This window comes from Nicrophorus vespilloides, unplaced genomic scaffold (assembly GCF_001412225.1).
Source record: "Nicrophorus vespilloides isolate i.1.1-1 unplaced genomic scaffold, Nicve_v1.0, whole genome shotgun sequence".
Taxonomy (NCBI): domain Eukaryota; kingdom Metazoa; phylum Arthropoda; class Insecta; order Coleoptera; family Silphidae; genus Nicrophorus; species Nicrophorus vespilloides.
The window spans coordinates 49173-71751 of record NW_017099782.1 but is presented as its reverse complement, the minus strand read 5'-3'; the positions used below and the strand labels follow the sequence as shown (position 1 = coordinate 71751).

Genomic DNA, 22579 nt, shown 5'->3' with positions numbered 1-22579 from the left:
TTATATAATACAAAAATGTATCAATTTCAAAAAGGTGCTGCGTGAGAGTATTATTTCGGAGATACAAAATCAGTTTTGACCAAATATTTAAGGGCGGAAAAAGGCTATTGAGTGTTGATAAAGCAGACGCAACTATATGATTTCATCACGAACAATTATCCGTTTTTATATATGATGGATACGTGAAATGTTATTTGTAATAATTAAGAAAAAATGGTAGATCTAACAAATATACATATAATTATACAATAGATGATAATAAAATGGTCGGCCACGACAATACAATAGTTTTACGATGAGCAAGGTCAAATATCATGCATTAAAGAAATCGATCCATTACTGGGATTTCGGATGGAAGCGAAGGTGTATTTTCGGAGAGCGCTCTCAAAATTTATTTGATTTAATTTAAAAGTTTTACGACGAGGTTTATAAATTCCAGCAAACGCGCACTCCTGTGTACGTGAGAGTGAGTGTATGTGTATGTGCTCGGGTAGCAATAAAATTAAAAGAAATCCCACTCGCCCCGCACTTTTGTTGGTCCTGGGAGTTGGAAAGATATATCGTTTGCAGGAGTTTAGGATTTAACGTTTGAGCAAGAAATGTATTATACGCCCGGAGATGCATGGTACTGAAGACGGGGGAAAGACGGGGTTTTTCTTTTTATTTGGGCCAAAAGGATTAAATATTATTATTATTATTGGCGCTACGATTCCCCTCTTGCGTTCATTTGGAGAAAGGACCTAATTACTTGTTAAATTCGCGCAATTACTGTTTGCTTGAAAACTCGCTTTGTAACTTCATTACGATTCCGTGCGCAATAATTAAAAATTAAACTGTTTCTGCGACACTTTAATGGCTGTCTTCAGCGCGGTTTTGCGCACAATGAGATAATACTACTTTGCAATAATAACAACTAAATTGATTGGAGTGCGCAGTTTTGTATAATTTTCAAGACCCAGAGATGCGAGCGTGAAAACGTCATTCGATTATAGTGGAAAATGAAATGCGTTACCCCGCTCGAGCGCATTTTCCCAGCGACAATGGCCCTTTAATTAGGTATATCAATTTCATACTCATGCAGGATTTCCTCCGGCAGGATGACATCGGCGCTCCCGTAATTAACTGTCAGCTCATTCGGGGTTCACCGTTAAATCACTTAATTTTTATTCATCCGCGAATCTCGCCACATAAATCGCCCTAATTGATGTATGGCTGTGTGTTTGGATAGACTGGGCAGGGCTTCGAACCCTGCGGGTCTAATCCACAGACTTTTCGTTAGCCGCCTTGGATCGCCCTATCCTGATCCCATCAATCCCTATTTGCGCAATTACCTACAGCTAAATGTGCAGCATACCCATTAGGCTTCAGTACAATTAGGGAACATGTCAGGTTTTAACTCGCAAAAAAAAAATCCATACAAAAACATGTAACATAGGTTTCCTCCTTTCTGTATTACGTAGTTTACTAACTGGTAACCTACATATATAAATGTATGACATGACTAATACGCATCCAGAAATGATAAAGAAATTTTGAGAAAAAATAAATCATTTATCTACATAAAAAGTAGATAAATATTATTTATATAATTGTGAAAAAGTGTCCAATTTTTACACTATATTTACACGTGATGCTCGTACATTTCGGTACTTAAACAATTTGGTTCCCAAATATAAAACCAAAAGAACCCGCATCAGTTTCTGGCTTCAGAATTTTGTTTACAACGTACACATTAGCAATTTGTATATCAGGCAAGTAGAATTGTTTCGATTTTTTATCAAATGAAGTTTCACTGTATATAAATAATGAATGTAAAGAAGAAAATGTTGCTATGAAATAATTTTATTCACATCCAAGTTGCATCATATATTTTTTATTTCTTTCTAACATTTTTATTATGATTGGTAAATATGCTAAAAAGAGTTATTCAACTAAAAATAATTATTGATCTGGTGAGAGCATGATTAATTTTTTAGATGTATTCACTAAAAAAAACAAAATTTTATAGAAATTAGAAAAACAAGCATACTTTGGATAGTGCGGATTCACAACTGAACGGTTTGAATATTTAAAACAAACTAAATTTTAATTGAACTCAATTTTTTTTTTTCAATACGGTAATCTTCTTTTTGTAGATTATTTTTATTCGGTTTTAAAATCCTCGATAAGTACGGTTTCAAACAGTACGGTAAATTAGCATAACTGCTTTTAAATAATTATTGTTATTTTTATTATGATTATATAAATATTAAATATTCGTATGAAATAAATTAGAAACTACCATTTAAGTTGAGATATACAATTACTATATTTCCATAAAAAATTTGAATAATTAAATATTTTTTATCATAATTAATTTAAAGTTTTCACGAGCATCCACTCATGAAGATAAAGTTTTGATCCTTACTTCAAGTGTTTGTTAATTACTGAGAATTATGTTTGATATAAGTTTAATCAACGCGAACAAACACTTGGATGCGAGTATTTATATCAATACTCATCTCAAGTTTTAATATTAGAAAGTTATTAAGCTAAAGTTATAAAGCTGCAGCTTCCTGCAATTCTTAGTTTTTGTTGATCACCGGATGGACGAATTGTGTGTTCGGTGTACTTATGCAAGTTTCTAAGTACAATTTATAATATTTGACAAGTACTTAGTACCGAGTTGCAGACTTCACGTGAGTTGCTTTTGTTTTATAGAAATACTTGATTGCTGCTTAATAATATATAACTTGATTGAAACCCTTCCAATTCCTACTCTGTTGCTTTCTTTTTTTTTCTCTCATTACTTTGATATATTCTTTTTATTAAATTATGACCTCGGTTCTTTTTTATTGATATTTGGCCAATTAATTATTATTATAATATACAATTAACCGAAAGCACAACAACTGTATTTATAAATACAAACTTATTAATTATAATAATTCACATGCATTTTCTATAATTATAAAATACGAGTAATTAAAACTGTTATTAAAAAAATCTTCTGAAATGTATATATTTTTATACATATTTATATATACATTATAAACTAATAGATACTTCAAACGAAAAGAATACATCTTTTATATTTAATGAAGTTAATTAACTAAAATCTGATATTAACTGAATCCCATGCGAGATACAAAATAATTTAGTGGAAGGTGATAAATTACGAAACTTACTTCAGATTGTTGACACAGTTTGTAAATTTTACGAGCAATTAATTATGATCTGTGTAATATGAATGCACAATTATTTTGCATACAAGTTGTTAGGCGCTTTTCAAATGTGGAAAGCAATTTATTCTATGAACAAATAAATTTATATAATTTATAATAAATTATTTTTTTCCTAATAACTAATTAAGATATAATGTAAAGTGGAATGATAATAAGTGGAATTTATTAGAAAGTTATGATAATTTTACAACAATCATGAAATTTTAATTAATGATTAATCCTTTGACATACAAAGATGTCTTCCAGATGTAAAACGTTTATTTTCTCATTTCCACGTTTAAAGAGTATTTTTTGCGTTCAAGCAAATATCCTGAAGCTAGATGAAAAAATGCAAACTCTTCATCTAGCAATGATGAATCAATTTATAGAAAAATTTAATTTAATGTAAACTGTTGTATAAACGCTTTGATATTCAGAAGAGTGGAAAAAATTCTACTCCTCTTTGTGTCAACAGATTTTTTTGGAATGATAGTAAAAAAGAAACAAACAAAATAATACAGCAAAGAAAGTACTCTTAGTATTTCGTCATGTACTTCCTAATGAAAAAAAATGCCGAAGAAACTGTAGAAATCAACGTTAAAATTATCCTTAAAAATATTATGAAATATTATGATAAAAACGACTGGAAATTTTCATGAAAATATGATGCCAAGTAAAGTAGAATTATAAATTAGAATTCAAATGATATTTGTTTCTAATTAGTAGTAAAACTTATTTTTTATTTAAATAAAAATAGATTTTCATGATACAGAATCAACTAATCTCAGGAATTACATTTTTGTGGTTAATTAAGTATTATTACTTAATAGATATAATAACGAAATATCCTTGTGTATTTAGTAGAAAACAACAGCACTTCAGGTTACCCAAACATTAACAGCATCCTCCGCGAGATATAAATTAATTTGGCAGAAGGTAATAAATCACGCAAGTTATTTCATATCGTTATCAAAGTTTGTAATCTCTATGTCTAAATAAATTAATTATATGACGAAACGTTACACATGTTCCGTTAATTTGCATTATTATTAATTTTGGTCTTAGGAAAATAGGTTATTTTATATAAGGCAATAACTTTAGTTTTTAATCTAAATTATTATTTTTTTTTATATTTTTTTTTTGCAGTGAATGGTAAATCTCTTTCAGTGCTTATCGACCTGATATAAATTTGCGAGATGCACGATCTTAAGAAATATTTTTCCTATCGTGAAGCGTTTGTCTTTGATGTTGAATTTGCTTCGGTTTAATCTTAGAAAATTTGTATTCGTTATTTATGTTTGTAGTGATGAAGATCAACGAGCTTTTGAGTTTAATTACCAATTGATTGATTATTCAAATAATGAATTCGTTTTGTTTATTTGTGTTTCACAAAATTACTTCGTTAAATGAAACTTCGTTCTCAGATATAATCATATGGTCAGAAAAGAAAAGTTATATTAAATAAAAACTTTCAAATAACACATATAATAACATATTTTTCTAAATCAGGATCATTTTAACTAAAAAAATAAAACGTTTTCAATGTCATTTAAACACTTTCTTTGGTTGTTCATTTGTTTGGCAGGAACTTGTTTCATTTCGACTTTATTTTAAAATCTTCCACTGAAAAACCATCATTGACTGCAATCAATAAAATTTGAAATCAATAAAATAATATTTGAAATTGTTTTTTTCTTAGTAAAGTTTAATTATGTTTTATTAAATAATTTTAATGTTTTGGTTTTAGACGTTGTAATATTTCATAAGTTGTTAGAATTGAATTCTATGCAATATTATCAATCAATTAATTGTGTATAAGTAATAATTGATAGTATGTGTTTTGTTAGAAAACAATAATGTTTTAAGTAGTTCAAAGATTAAGAGCAATCTCTGGGAGAAACGTATTAATTTACTGGAGGGGTTGTAGATTATGTGAGTTACTAGAGTTTGTCTCGGCTCGTAACCTCAAGATCAAATTAACTACCAATTAACTAACACCCACAGAGCACGGCGTTTCCGGAGGCAAAGGAAAATAGTCGAAGCAGTTTCCTACTTGGAAATCATTCGATTAACAACGTGAATGTTATTGAATTATCTGAATGGGAATGGGGAAAGGGGGATTAAGTAAAGGAAAGGGAATTGGAAGTGAAAGGGAGCAGTATCGGTAGTTTAGTGTTTTTTTTTTCTATCTACTTTCTGCATTCAGTTCTGCTCACCAAGCAAGTGGTCAATTTGATTCGGGTCGACTTTATCGAGCTGCCCCTTGTTCCAGACGTACTCGCCCTTTAAGCCTCGCTTCTTTTTATCTCGGACCCAGTCGTCGATGAGGTTTCGCCCATCCAGGCGCCGGCCTTCCTCCTTCGTCAGCTCGGGATCGTTTGCGACCTTAGGAAGCCAGTGTCGTCGACCTCCACCCAAAATCACCTGAAAAGACCCAAAACGATAAATTATTACTATATAAGATAAAGAATGAATTGAATCAAAAGTTTGCCAAAATTTGCATTATATTTGTTGGAAATTTCTTTTATATATTACATGCTGAATCCACACTATACGTAAAACATGAAGTTATAAGAAGTCTAATGAAAATGTTAAAGAAAATAAAAATAATTAAATGTAACTATAACAGATATTTATAAAACCGCACACAATGATAAGTAACATGAGACAAATGCAGCTGCGAGTTGTCGACTCCTGACAAAAAAATTCAATTACATCAGTTCAGTTTCATTAATATTGTAATACAATACATTTTATATTTTCTATTATTACTAAATCAGATAAGTGATAATCTTAAAAAAAGAGTTTAACTAAATGTGTGAGTATAACATAAATATGTAAAAAGCTGTGCAAGAGGCAAATGCGGCTCAGAAGCCGCGGGTTTCCGACTCCTGACATAGATTTTTCAATTATATCAGTTCAGTTTCATCAATATTGTTTACTATTACTACTAAATCAGATGAGTGATAAAGTGTTTGTTAATTTTTTATTTGGCAGTAGTTATGATAATACTTTATAATAATACATTTTTAAATTAACAAATATTTAGAGACGTTTGGCAAGATTTACAATATTGGGTTCTAGATTAGAAAAAATATGTTATTTCGTATCTATTTATAAGTTTATACAATAATTTAATTTTTTTATTCCTCAGTCAAAGTAATATTTATGTACAAGTCAAAATAGTGATGAAACCAACTTATTCTTTCAATGTCTATTTATCAAAAGAAATATTTGTATTGAGGTTTTTTTTGGTGTCCTATCAAAAATAAATAATAAAATGTCTTATATTTTCGTTTAGAATGCTGTTGAAATAAGAAAAAAGTTGTCTAAAGTTTATAAAAGAACACCAGAGCCAAAACTGGTTTGCAAAATGTTGTTATTACAATTTCAATATTGATGATACACCACATTCTGAAAGACCAGTTTAAGCTGATCAGGACAGAATAAAGGTATTTCTTGAAGCAAACCGCCGTGTAACAACACGAGAAGTTGCTAGGATATTGAATTTGTTGACCCCGTCCATAGCCATGTGAAACGAAACTACTTCCCGAACAACTCAATATTTACCATTTTGATATGGTATTTTTTATTTCGAGAGTTAATGAGACGAGAAGACAAAGAAAATGAAAACAATGTTAAAGAAGTTCCTGTAGAAAAAAATATTTAAACAAAGATTTAAATTTAACCAACGACCCCACATTAACACAACTTCTCCAAGTCTTTAAAAAACATTCCTACGCAACCCCTCAGTGATGTAAAACATTCTTCCTACGCTTTTTCGTGCAGTGAAGTGTTATTTGTTTAAGTGCACTATATTTGTGTCATCGCTCAGTTCATTTATTTCATTTCACTGTACTCTGTTACTAATATTTATTTGTGCTCTTTTGTCTCTGTTTATTTGTTTATTATTATTGTTGATGTTTTTTTTTTTGTAAAAATTTAATAACAGAAGGCTGAAAGAGGCTAAAGCCCATAGCAGTCTACATTTAATACAACAACCTATATAATTGTATTACAAATATGTAAATAAAAAAATTAAAATAATTTAAATTTAATTTCTATTAGATGTTAAATTTTTACATCATTTCGTGTATAGTGAGAATATAACTGTATGATAAATAAATGTAGTATTACTGTTATTAGTTTGTGTTGCTTTCATGAGAGAGCTTTCTTTGCCTTGCTTTTCGCGCCGTTTAATTGAAATTGGTTCTTGCCAGATGACAAAGCACGTACTTAGCAGGAACGGCAAGCTAGTAGTTTTAAAGGTAAACGTTTCTAACTTGGAGCGATTTAAACTTGTTACATAGGAACAAGCTGGAAACTTGAACGCACACCGCTCAGGCGATATTGAAAAGGGAAATTGCCGGCACCGCGCGCGCAAACTCTAACCTATTTGCTTTTCCAAACTTTTCTGCATGCTTAACGAATCTCAACCATCCCTGTTCATATGCGGTTGCCATTCTGGAATTAATCAAACCCACTCTTCGAGAGTCAAAGCAGAGAAGAAACACGCATAAACGAAGGAAACTTGATTACTGGCCATTTTCGGCAGATCGAGTTAGTTTGCGACCATCAAGGGCTTCGTAACATTAGAGGAAAACCGAAATCCATTTAGTGCATCCTAAGAGGCAATCATAATCGAAATGGATGCGAGCATTCGGTATGGAGCGATCGATCGGCTCTGATTAAAAATGCACGAGTCGAACGAATGGCGGACTTCATCGCATCCGGTTTCCGGACCGGAACAAAACCACCCGCGGCCCTAATTTACCCAACCGGCGACTGTGAAAAATGACGATGAAACCGGTGGAGAGGACGAATTGAAATGCAGAGATAATATAAAAAAAACTGTCCTATATATGAATGATCCAGCCGCACGAAAAAACGACTTTAATATTTCTTTTTAATTACTTTCTTCATTTCTTTTCGAGTATTTCTTGTGAATTAAAAAAAAATATTTAAATTTACAATTTCATTGGAATCCTTTATAAAATATTCCTTATTCAAATATATTTTTTGCCTTCGTATTTAAATATTTAGATGATGACTTTCAACATTTACACACATTATTATATAATTAGGTTAGGTGCATACCAAGTAAGTAGTATAATTATTTATGAAAGATGATGTATATTCAATCTGTACAAAAAATAAATATCGATATTATTATTTTTTTGTCATAAAATATTTCAATATTATATTGTTGTTATTTTATTTTTTGTTATTATATTATTGTATTGAGCTACTGATATTTTTCAATAAACATACATTTTGAATTGCCTTGGAATTAAATTTTATTCCACATTCAAGTATATTCCTCAAAATATTTTGATATTTCAATGGATCTCGGGTTTACACAAATTTTTAAACAATTTAATTGAATCCAAATTTGTATTCTCTATTTGTGTATATTTCTCTTTAAAGTATTAATAATAATAAACTACTTGTTAAAAATATTTGTAATTTTAATTATTTCGAAAAATAAACATAATAATGATGTGCGCATTTGACTTCATATCTGAATTCACGATAAATTTAAACTAATTATAAAATTATTGTTATGGAATAATATTTTAAATGAGATTTGTTTTAATTTGTGAAAATAAATAACAAATTAGGATACTAGAAATAAAAAAATATGACGCTATACTCTTTGAATCGGTAAAATAGACACGTTCTTTATCAAAAAGTACGTGAAATGTCGATAATATTCCGGCCCATTGCAAGTTCTTTTTTTTTATTATTTGTCCTTTTTTTTGTCCATATCATCAAACAAGGTAAAAGCGTTCCATTGAAATGTTTCCGTGTAAAATACAAATCAGAGCTGTCTGTGAGTTAATTATCGCTAGGGGTGAAACGGTGCGAAATGATCAAATATAAATACGAGGGCGGAGAGAATCGGTGGATGAACACGGGCGGGGAAGAACCGCAGATCCTCTGCCGTTGACAGCTTCCCTGAACGCAGCCAATGAATTTTACCTGATAAATGTACCATCGTCTCGCGCGCAGCCTAAACTAATTACTAACATCGATATATCCAATTTGAGAAAATGTTTCGAGGCTGTTGCGAACCTGTAAACTTCTCGACCCAATAGCATCAAAACTGCTTTGTCGATTTTCAGCCGTCCGATTCCCAATACAAACACTTTACTTTGATTGAGTTAAATCCGGCTCTTCTATCTTTGATGATAGACCATGTATTGCCAATACAAAGGACCGAAACATTTGATCATCATTTATAGGTTCGTTCAAATCACGTCTGACATGCGAAGTTATGTTACTCTTGGCAACTGCTACAAGTACTTCCGGCAGGTGTACCAACTACTTAATAATAACAGAGTCACTTTGCAAGCAGTTGTGAAGAGGAGAACGGGGGTCATTTAAAAGATGTTATCTTTCGTATTTATACCAAAAAAAAAACTTCAAAATGTGTACATTTAATATTCAAAAATAAATTATTAAATAAATAAAAGGGCCAACCCACCCTGTATATTGTTCTGCCAATATCCCAGATTGTTCAAAACCGGACTAATCAAGGACTTTAGGATCGCATAAAAATAAAATGCACAAAACGAGCCTGTATAAAGGAAAAAAGCGATAATTTATGTATAAATGTGTGTACTATAATTTTTTGTAATGTTATTTTGTCAATTAAAATTTAGTTTGTTTTCAAATTTTCAAACCATACTATATAGTAAATCAGCACTGATTGAAGCCGCATTATGCGAGGTAATGCGAATTAATAGTTCGCATGAAAGCGATGATAATTTTATATTAAATATTTAATGTTAACAATAAATAAATATTTTTTGATAATTTCATGCGTGCCAACTAAAATAATTAATATTCTAATAATTACTGCGGTAATTGAATTTATCCTAAATATGTAACTCTTGACTATGCTAGTTAATTAGTTTGTCCGCCTCATGAGACTATGGAAAGGAAACACAATGGAAATTATAATTATATTAATAATATAATATATTACAATATACTAATTACGAAAACTTAATTAAGTCAGTTTTTTCCCAATTTTTCTTCTTTTGTTTACGGAAATTTCCCGTGTGGTATATATCTCATGTGTAACATGTCAGAATTGATACTGAAGTAAAAAAAATAATAATTTTAAGTGTATAATCAAATTGTGCAAATGATTTGTAACTCGTTTAGTTTATATTCCTTTGTTTTAATTAGTAATAGTAAGTTTAAAATACACTTTAAACTAGTGACACACCCATTTTTGAATGAATACTGACAACTCTATTTCTGTATGATTTTTGTTAAAAGTAAGTATTTTATTAACATATGCTAAAACTACAATAAAATATATAAAATAATTAATAGTTAGGACTGTGTCACTAACTATTTAAATAATGCTCATTTGTGACTCATTTTGATATAATTTGGAACCTCGTTTGTCGAATAACTCGGTTTTCGAATAATTTAGTTCCCAATAATAAATCCAGACTAACAAGTGATAACGTACTTTCCATTTTTACATATTGTTGTCTCTGCTCGTCTCATCAACCGCGATGGCTAAAATAAAGTTTAATTTTCTTTTATATTTTATCTTTATGTTTACTTTATGAATTTTTGTCTGCGGTTTTACACATAATTAATATTAAGAATAATGTATATATAACTTTTAACATTTAATTTTTTATTTATGATTATTTTCAGATGGACAATAAATTATTAGTATATAAGTTATGAAGTTAGTTATATACGATATCTAATATAAATTGTATATAATGTATCAAAATAAAGTTACTTGTATCAGTAATAATATGAATAAAATATGATTACTAGATTTAGATGAGACTAAATTAAATTATATTAGCATGCAACCATTTTGCGGTTTATAAATGCACAGCAAAAATAAGGCCAAAGTGTAGTATACGTGAAATAACTAGCCATGAACATTACCTCAGTGAGTACAGCATTTGCAATGCTAATTTGGCTTTCAACAGGTGATACGTTGATTCCGATCTTGGAGTGCTTACATTTGCTACACCATTATTATTCATTAGAATTGTAAATGCAATGCACTTTAATACGCAATAATTTTAAAACAGAAATTCATGAAACTTTACGTTTTTATCGACATGTATTTTGCAATGAAAATTATTGCATGCTTACATGCTTAAGAATTGCGTGATTCCTGAGGACAAAGTAATGAACTACGATGGTTTTCGATATAAAAAGGTTGCACAATAACCCGCATTGTAATAACAGGAAGTGACTGATCCGGAGGGAAATTCAAAACTAAACCCTTTACATTCTTTTTCATCCTTTTAATACGCTTACGTTGCATCGTCGTGACCAGGACGGTTTGCTCACAATTCTCATCGACAATTCTATGTTTAGGTGAAGCTTATGGCTGGAAGATTATTGCAATATTTTATTTTACCATTCTTCTGTAGTTACTGACCCGTATTAAGGTTACTAAGTCTCGACATTTTTTTTAATCCCGTGACACGAGATAACTGTTTAATGTATTCCCGGGAATGGTCGTGACTTTTACAAAAATAATGTAAAAAATGAATAAAAAAAAAATATATTATTTTATAACCAATTTATTGAGTTGAAAATAAACTGGTTATGATCATTAACTCTTAGCAATAATTTTTCATGAATCTTTTAGACTTAATTTTTGTTCCTTTCCTACTTTGTATTTAATTAATAAAAGAAATAATATATAAAGCCAAAAGGCTTTCAATATTTTTGTTTGATTTAAAAATAATTGCTTTACGCGTTTTTCTCACAAACCTATAAATACCATGAATATCCGGGGATAAGTGTATATATATATTGAAATTTTTATTTAAAATATATGTTTTTACATCTGAAAGTATTTTTCTTAATCTTGTAGGAAAAAATCCTGCTAAGGACTTGTTGGTTTTATGGAGAGAAGATTTAATTTACTCCTCTCCATAAAACCATCGAAGATGGCTGGTTCTCTTTCCAGTTCCTTCAAAAATAGTACTTTATATTGATGACGTTTTGGCTGAATTAAATTTATATGCCACATTTGAAGTTCTCAGGACTTTGTTACTATCACTGTTGCATGAAAATGTTTTATTTGCAAAGATAAAGTACATGTTTTAGATATTTATTAAGTGTCATTTGCAAATTGGAAATTTCTCGATCGATAATTCCCGAGACTATATATTTTTCCAAAATTCCTGGAATTCCCGGTTTTTAATTATTTACAGTGTGTGAACAGATAACGTGCATAACGGGTAATAAACGTATGTTTGGTAACATGATGTAAGTAACATGAAAATCTAAGGTAAATGGATATGTTGCTAACAACTTTGAACGAATTATGTTCATTAAGTGATCAAACACAGTATTATATCGAAAGGAAATTTTGTTATTATTGTTTTTATACGTGAAAGTTTTTTTTTTCATAGTGAAAAATATCCCAATAAAAATAATTTTTAATTTGCATTAGTTCATATTTTTTGTTTCATAATTATTGTAATTGAATGAAAATGTGTGATTTTGTTTTTGACTGTTGCAATAAATATTATTATTATTAAAATAATTAGTAAAATCAATAATAATAATATACGATTTCAAATTTGTTTTTGCTTTAATTTATTTTATTGTATTGTATATAGAAAGTAGAGTTTGCCGCAATCAATGCAATTAAAATGCATCGAACAATGGAGATACATTGACCACAAAAAAAAACAAATCTGGAAAACAATCAGTAGCCAATTTCAGTTTGATTTCGCACACATTGAAAATATGTTTGTTTGTATATCTGGCGGTAATAAACAAACCATGAATATTTATCAATGGATCAGTTATTGTGAGATTTATAGATAGTGCATATTTCATTAGATTCACATCGTTCCATGATAGTTTTTCCAAACAATTAATTTGGATAGGTTTTATGTGTTATTGATTTTTAGTTTATTTCGCAAAATTATCAGTATTTTTTTTAAACAATAAAGTGTGGATGCACTTATACAGTTTATTGGTACAATCTCAAACATAATTCTGTCCTAAAGACTGTCTGAAAACTGAATTTTTATGAAAACTTAACAGTATTTCATATAAATAAGATCGTATAAATAAATGATATAAAAATATAATGATTTTGACCTAATTATATAATATAATTGAGCAAAATATATTATTTAAACACAAATAAATTCTCTTTCAATTTATATTTATATTTTAATAAACAAATTATTATACATGAAAAATAATATTATATATAAAGAATTTGAATAATTGACAACATATTATCTACGTCAAACATTAATAATTAAATTAAATTAGATTTGTTTTTAATGCAAATTAAAAAAACATTGAATTTTATATTTTTTTAATGAAAACTATTCTAAGTTAGAAATAAATGAAAGTGTAAAAAGCATAAACAATCAACTTTAAACTCATATTTTAGAAAGTTCACGTTTTATGTACGTTGACTGTTTAATTAATACAACTATACTTTACGTATCAATATTATGGCATAGAATTATGGCATGCGAAACTTCCTTTTTAGTGGTAACTTAGTGAAACGCATCTTATTTGCTATTTTAGTCTCAAGGTTCATTTATTTCCAAAACATCGCACTGTATTTGCTAACTGTTATTGATGATTGTTAGCAGTGCTTTTAATTGGAATTGCCACTATAATCGGATTTGTATGTAAATGATTAGTCATCCTTCAGTAATTCAGTTTGTGGCTTTTGGAATGTCACGACTGAAAGATTATGGAATTACATTAATATTATGTCATCTGAAAACGTTGGTTTGATGTTTGCAAATCACGTATAATAGTTAACACTTTGAAGATTTTACATAATGTAAATATAACTGAGTATAGAATTATTTAGGGCGGAAAGACTGCGGTCAATATTTGTATGTTATTATACAATACATTTTGTTTATTATTATTTTGAAAAATACTAAATTAATAAATTGTTGTGAATTATAAAAAAAGATCACATTTCATTTTTCAAATTACATTTATGTATTTGAGCGTTAATGAATAATTACATTGCGTAGCATTTTCGTGAAAAATAAGATACTATTTTTCTTAAATACAAACATTTTCTTTTAATATCCACCCCTTTTACAAACTAATATTATTCTTGAATCGATCCGTTTTCGATACCATTAAATGCACCCAACATTTATATAATAAAAAAAACAAGTTTTATAAATCGATTTTTATGCAATGGACTCTAATTGGGCGCACGGAAATATAACCACTAAAGCTTTTTCAGGAATCGTTTAAATCGTGAGCTTATAGGTAAGGTTCCTTTGCAATTAGCTATAATCATTAGAACGCACACAGCTTACCTAAATGTATGATGCTATACGATGACCATAAGATGTATAGAAAAGTACTTGTAGCTTATGAATAACGTGAGTTACATGAAAGTTTTAGTTTACATAAAAAACGAGAAATTTTTAAAATAAAAAGTTAGGAATATTATACAGAAAACACTACATTAATTTTAATGATTATTAATTATATCATTTTGAGAATTTGTTGATTAAAATTATGCAATGAATTTAATTTAATATTTTACCATTTATAATTAATACAAAATATATTTATGCAACTAATTAAAATCAATGTGTAATGCAAATGAATATTTTTGCTGAACGTGTATAAATTCGTGGATGGTTGAAAATCGTATTAGTCAAATTACAATTGAGATAAGCAGATGCAAATATGTTTAAATAGAGACGTGGGTAAATTATGTGTGATAATCATCTTTTGGAAGTTAATTTAATTTAGATATATCATTTTGTTTCAATTATATGACAGAAACGATAACATGTTAATCTCTAAAGATTAGTCTCACAATTGGATCAAAGCTAATTGTAATAATTGTTTTTGAATTTAGATAGACATAGGAATATACAGTAATACCTCATAAAGCGCGGCTTCGAATAGTCCGGATTCACTATAGACCGGTTTGAAAATGTCAAGAAAAACTAAATTTTAATTGATCATAATATAAAATAATACAGAAAATTATGTTTTCTATATAAATAAATGATCTTCTTTGCCTCAATACAGTCAAGTCTCTTTCTGTGCAGTTTATTTTTGTTTGTATTTAATTCATCGATTAGTCCTATTTCAAACAGGATATTGAGGTATTTCAATACTTGAAAAATACAAGAAATATATATATATATATATAATTATCCATAATTAACTACAAATCAAGACAATTTACAAATTACACACATATCATTTAACAAAATATTATCAACAATTTGGGAAAATGCTGGGAAACCATTATAGTTTTTAATATAAAAACAAGCAAAGAGTGTAATGTTTTTACAAGCATTTCTGAAATGCTGTAAAAAGCAATATTGATACTGGCTTTCTAAGATTATAATTTATCAATGGCATAAGATTGTACTAAACTTAATGAATAGATAAATATAAATCTCAGATTGGTATTGGATTGGTGTTCAGTAGTGGTATTTCGTATGTTTTAGGAATAAACAAAGAGGATGAGTTAGTAACAGATGTGCTACTAACTAAAGAAGAAGACGAGTGTAGGCTGCAAAGGACCCACGTAAATAGTGGAGGCCAGCACTGACGTAAGTAAGAGGACCAAGTGAAGTACCAGACATGCAAGTGCAATCAACAGAGGTATACAGAGATACAGGTCATGTACCACGACTCCATCTGTGGTCCCTATATAAGTTTTATTTTCCTCTACAAAATAAATAAATTGTTTTAACTCAAGTTGTTCAGTTTTATTGAATGCAAACTAATTAATACAACAATATTTACTAATTGTCATGAAGAACAATTAGTAAATATTGTTGTTATTAAAATCTAGGTAAATATAATACGAAAAGCAATTAAAATTTGATTGTTTCTGTGGAAATTAAATATTCATATCTCTTTTGATTAATCTAAAACGTTTTAATTAAGCATTCTCATAATTAAGACATGAAAATATTTACGGTCTACGGTCTAACAGAATAATGGAGATATTGTTAAAAGTTATGTTATGTAATAAGTATTATTTTCCCGTTCCGTCAGCTGCTTTCAGATCAATTTGAGTTTGAAACCACTGATAATAAAATATCTATATACTGTATAGAACTATCTAAGATATACGACAAATATAGTCATAAATCACCATATTTTATGCACATTTACCGATTTTTTAAAATAATAAATAAAGTATGTATACAAATTATGATAAAACGAGAAGTTTTCATTCAAATATTTTTTATAGATCTTTTATTAATTGAACATACAACAACAATAAACTTCTTCCATGTTCGCAAGTCTTTAAAAACACCAAGTATATGGATAATAAAGTTTATAGAGTAAGTCTGTAATATTGTAATGCTTGGGTCCGCATAAATAAAATCTTCATTTTGATTTTAGTGTGTTCGCACCTTTATAAAAATGTTCATTATCGCAATTTAGAACACTCGTATATATTGGCTAAACCAACACTAAAGCAGTCAGATAAATGTTAGTAATATTTATTTGTAGGGTGTAATAAAACAGTTTTGAGATAGACATATTTTTTTATAAGTATTTTATGAATTGAACAAGCTACATCTATGAATTTTGTTAATATCTGGAAGTGTTTAAGATCACACCCTGTATATATAGGATGAGGAGGTTGACAAAGCTTGAAGATGAATGTCTATAATATTTATTGCGAGGACGGGCGTAAAGAAAAACTGAGTTTTCCGCGGTCACTTTTATTGCCCGTATAAGTTTTCCCGGAGTGAAGTCGGTATCCGCGTGGGACCCGAACATCCATCCATATTGACAGGACGAAGATAAAAAAGCTACATATGAATGCGAGGCAATAAATCTGTCGAGGGAACACTAATATTGCGGCAACCGAAGCAAGTATATGGTAATGTTCAGTTTCCATGCGATTTGTGTCGGGAACCGATTGATTTGTGCGCTAATAAACCTGGGAAGTCTTTAACGAGCGGTCGGAGAAAATTGATGAATTGATGGTTGGAAACGGAAGGAGGAAGACAAGGATTGAGGATCGAGAGAATAAGGAGAGATGAGAATGAGAGGTTCAATAGTAGTGGTAGTGGTATACTTACGTTGATGTTCCGGCCGGGATCGTTCTCGATGAGCTGACGGGCAAGGTCCTTGCAGGATTTCCGGGCGGCCGGCGGCACTTTCGAGTCGTCCTCCCAGTACCTGGACGGGGAATGGCCGTAGAGGGCGGCGGGCGTAGCGTGGGTTATCCTTGTATTTGTCACGATCCCAGTGGATTTACCTTTTGCAAGACAGACAAAGACAAAATACGGTAAAAAGAATTTCGTAAACAGCGAGACGAGAGTAATGCGAGCCCGTGAGCGGACAAAGGGAAAGCGGAAAACGTAAAAAGCGGAAACGCGCGTCTTTATGCCTTCATCCGTTCAAATGATAAACGCCTTCAGTCCCTTCACAAGCAGAAAGACGAAGCAGAAAACATAATAATAATAATGAAACAGACAACATTTTATAAAGATCTAAGGGAGGGCACATCTATTGTGATAACATTCGTAAATTCCTATCTTTGCACGAGAGATTGCATTTCAAATGTTATTTTTCATTTGCGACTCACATTTCTATTCCCAACAATTAGTAGAAAACATGAACGTTTGAATGAGCGACTTAAGAAACATAAAACATTAAAATAGACCAAACACAAAACAACATGCATAAATTATATATAAAATGTACAAAAATAATTTATACATGCATACCTCGATTAACGAATAGAATGCGTTTCACAAAAGAAAATATATGTTCCTTTGTTAAGAACTAACTTTTTTTGAACAAAGAAAAGTTCTTATGGTCAATTTATTTAAATCATATTCAAAAATATGTTTAAAAATAACATTTCTTCCTAAATCTGGATCATTCAGTAAAAAATAATACAACGTTTTCTTTTCTAAATCTACCACTAGAAAACAATCACCTTCTGCATTAAATGAATTTCTAAAATCCTGTTAAATGTTTAATAAACTATATAATAATTTAATTTTCTGTATTTAAGAGATTTCAATTATTGTCTTTCTTATTAGAACTGTAAAATATAATGTAAATAAATAATCATAAATATCCTTCTTTTGATGCAGTTATAGCTTATATAAATAGCCATAATAGTAATAATAATTAAAGTTTGAAGCTGTTCATAGATTAACATAGGTTTTTATCTATTTGTTATTGTTTTATGTAATTTAGTTTCTTTGTGAATATCTATTTTACTTTATTTAAATATATTTTTAAATTTGCAATAGTTTATTTTATCAATATTTTAACAATTGACTAATAAACAATATTATATAAAATAATATATTTAAATTGAAATAAGTAATAAATAGAAAAGAATAAATTATTTACCAAACTTTTGCTTATTATACAAACATTCATCAAAAAAATAAATTTAAAAATACGTATAAAATAGAATATAAATTAACATGTAAAATATATAACAGGCAATTTGATAAATTATTCGAGCAGTTACTACTCAGCCTTCATTCCAATCGATTTCTTCCAGTCTTCAAATTGGCCTAAATCTGTTCATGGCCGTTTGTTAAGATTCCGTTTATCATCGTAACGGTCCATTCTGATTTAGGTATCTCCAACATCATCGACAGCATTTAGATTATAAATGATATTCGTTATGTTCTTCATGGACATTTTTATGAGAATATTGAACATAATAATATTATATCTACTGTTTTCTGGTAGGTATCAGCAAAAAACTGAACCAAATGCGATATTTGCTCATCATAATTGTTGAATGCTTTTCCTTTCAAAAAGTTTTGAAAATTTCAAGGTAAATGGTAATCTCATGGTACAAGGTCACAGCTATATGGGAGATGCGACATCACTTCCCACACTCCAATAATTTTCCACGAATTACCTACCAAAATATGTGAGAATTTGCATTGTGGTGGATCATTTTTTCAATTCTGGTCATTTTTCTTTAATTGCTTCCTCCAATTTAATTAGTTGTTGACAGAAAACTAATTCATTAATCGTTTGGTTCCTTAGGTGCAGCTCAAAGAAAATTTTATAAATATTTTTATTTATGGCACAAAGACCAATAATCCATAGCTCTTTGCAGACTTGAATTTTATTTTTGTTATTGTATTAAGTGTATCTTTTATAATCTATTAATAATAACAATGAATTATGCTTATTTATCTGTTAAAATTTATTCGGCTTAATGAAAACATAGTATTGTTTCTTGAGGTTTGTGTTTAATTATTGAATTTGTGAACTTCCTGTGGTTGTAATCAAAGAACGTTACTTAATTGTTTGAAGTTGTTGAGTATTATATGTATATTAATAATACGTTATTGAATTCTCGATGTCAATTGAACTTGCATTGTAAGTCTCGGTTATAAATACGGTTTATGTAATCAATACTTAAACAGTTGTTGACACGTGCGGATGCGCCGGGTCATTTAATTAGCACGCTCCAGTATTTCCAATAAAACTCTTTCACGTATCGGTTCACTATAGGAAGACGAATCGATTCTCGTATTAGTATAATAAAATTGAGGGGAAAAATATGTGCGACTGGGTGTGTGTAGAAGGGTGAGTAATACAGGTTTGAATAAAAATCAAATAGCTCGATTTTGCGCGACGCATGATATATAAATGCAATATCGGCGAAGTGAGTTTTATGATTTGCGGAAAATTTTTGCAATATACGCTTACGGATATATATATATACATCTATCTATATCCACACTTTTAGTTTTCCACTATTTTTCCAAAACCGCTTTCGTCGGTGAAAACTTTACCTAGTTTGTTTTTTTTTTCTTCGTTTCTTTATCCTCGCATCACTTGTGCTTGGATATATATACATGCATGTGGACAGAGCACTTCGGAAGTGCGCGCGAAAATCGAATATTTATTCAATTGTATCAGTTCGGAACAAAGTAAGCATATTATTATTTGGCGAGCGAAAAATCGGAGCGGAATTGAATTGGGAGATGGCGGAAACGGCGAAGAAAGTGGAACAAATATGCGAGCGGTAAAAGTTCGTCCATTCGCTTTTATGCTAATATTTGTTCGAGTTCGTGAGATAAAAGTGAAAAATGTTATTCTAATAATGCTCTCAAACTTGCGGCAGCCGGTGCAATGGGAATTTGCTTGGTCTCGATGAGTATAAGATTTGTGAATTGCGTTTTTATCAATTTAAATAGTGTCATAGATTTCAGTCACTATTGACATTTGTTAAAGTATTATTTGAAAGTTAATATTTACCTGTCTACTGTTTTAATAGTTCGACTTTCAAGTTGTTCGAGTAATTGAGTTACAATATAAGTAATTTACCCACTTTTGAAGTGTCTATATTCTATTTTTGAGCAGTAAATTCTATGAGGTTTTAAAGTTCTCGATTAGTACGGTTTCAAACAGTGCGGTATATTTAATCAATTACCCGAGATTATAATAATAGATTTTTAACACAAATATGCTGTATTTCAATCAATGAATTTTTTTTTGGTATATCTATTAATCAACAGTTTTAGGTATATTTAATTAATTTCATTTTGTTTATAAAGGTAGAAAGAAATCTCTGGATTCAAGTTCATTTTTATAGTAAAGTATTTATTCACTTTTCTGATTGTTTTGTTTCTAGCTTAGAAATATAAAGGATGATTTATTCTTTGTTCAACAATTGAAACTTTCCTCGATTGTTTTTATTTGAGATTCAAGTTGGTTGAAGATTATCCATAGTATTAGTATTTTCTGAATATATGATATCAATGACTACAGTATCCATGAAATTATTTGTAAACTACAGACGAAAAGACACCATGTAATGGCCTTGTTATTCATATTTTAGCGAACTCAATAAAAATTGTTAGTTGAAAAATATACTTTTTTAGTTATTTATAAAATTTAAACAAATAAATTACCATATTTTGCATAGAAACATGGTGTTAGAATAGAAGTGACTCTTATGTTTCAAAGATAGATGAACATAGGTTTACATATACAGAGGAATCTTAATTTACGTACAAAAATCTAAAAAGACTAGTATCTAAACATAATTTCAGTTCCCAAATTGTCCCAGGTACGTGGATTATACGACGAAAGAAATTTATGAAAGTTATGAAATTTTATTGTGTTTACAAGAAATATTATTGTTATTATTATTTATTAAGAGTTTATAAAGTTTTGTTATTTTTATTATACAAACTTATAAAGGTTTAAGTGAGTATAAATATATTGGATTCCAGAACTGAGTACAGTAACACCTCGCATCAATCCTGATTTTGAAAATCTCAATACAAACTAAATTTTAATCCATTATGAATGAATTAATTAAAATTTAGTTTTATTTTATACAAGTGATCGTTTTTCAGAGATATTGGCGGAACATTTTACATTAATTCTTATAGGAATAATAGGAATAGCTTTGATTTTGAAACAAACAATATGTTTGATAATATATCATAAATGGGCGATTTTGTGGGCGCCAGTTTGAACCCTGGTCAACCCAGGCCCTTTGCGAGCCCTCTCGGTGCTTGCAGCAATAGGGCCATCGTTCATCACAGACGGATAGTCAAATGAATGAGGTTCAGCATATGGACCTTCAGTCGATGGACAATGACGGTGTTCAGGATAGCAGCAGACTCACAGTCAAAGGAAATAGTAGAAATAGCAGAGCATAAATATACTACTGAAGTTAACATATAAGAAAGACGACAGCCGACCTACAAATTAAAAAATCAAAATCATCATAATGGTAACTATCCACTGGGAAAGATTATCTATTTAATGTCAACCGCATTCTTAAATTTGCTCAATGTTCATATTGATGAACAGATTGTGAATAAAAATCATACGACATAAAATAGTCTGTGAGCATAGACGGAAAGATATGCGTGCCTTGGTCATAATTTTTATTATTCGAGAAGTTAAATTAGTCAAATTGCTATGGATATGAATGGATCAATTTTCAAACGTTCTCTTAACTAGATATTGTTGTTATTTTTAGATTTAATGAAGCTCATAGAAAATATTTAATAAAATATAAACTCACTTCACGTTTTATATAACCAAGTTGCTTTTTCATTTATCCAATCTCTATATTTAAAGAAAATTGTTTAGCGTAAAGTTTTGGTTCAATTGCTAAGTGGAGTAGCTGAGCTATTGTATAAAACATTAAATGCAATTTCATCCTGTATATTTCCGATTCACTCGGAAGATAAAAGGCGAACGTCGGCGAATTGCAGTAAACACGAAAAGCGGCCCCAAGTATTCTTCTTGCATCGCAAAAATAAATATTTAATTTCTAAACTTCCAACGTAAGTATTTCCCTTGCGAGCAGGAGTTATTCAAGGAGCCACAGCAAAAATATGCTATGGGTATTTTCA

The 22579-nt window shown here is 29.6% G+C and overlaps 1 protein-coding gene across 1 annotated transcript in view; it reads right to left on the bottom strand.

Moving 5' to 3' along the window:
• Nucleotides 1-22579, bottom strand: part of LOC108565566 (alkaline phosphatase-like) — a gene marked incomplete at its 5' end in the record, with an annotated part of 65685 nt that overhangs the window by 7202 nt on the left and 35904 nt on the right. The window contains 2 exons of the mRNA XM_017925100.1: nt 5420-5627; nt 17288-17466. Of these exons, the coding sequence (XP_017780589.1) occupies nt 5420-5627; nt 17288-17466 (387 nt within the window). The remainder of the gene's footprint in view (nt 1-5419; nt 5628-17287; nt 17467-22579) is intronic.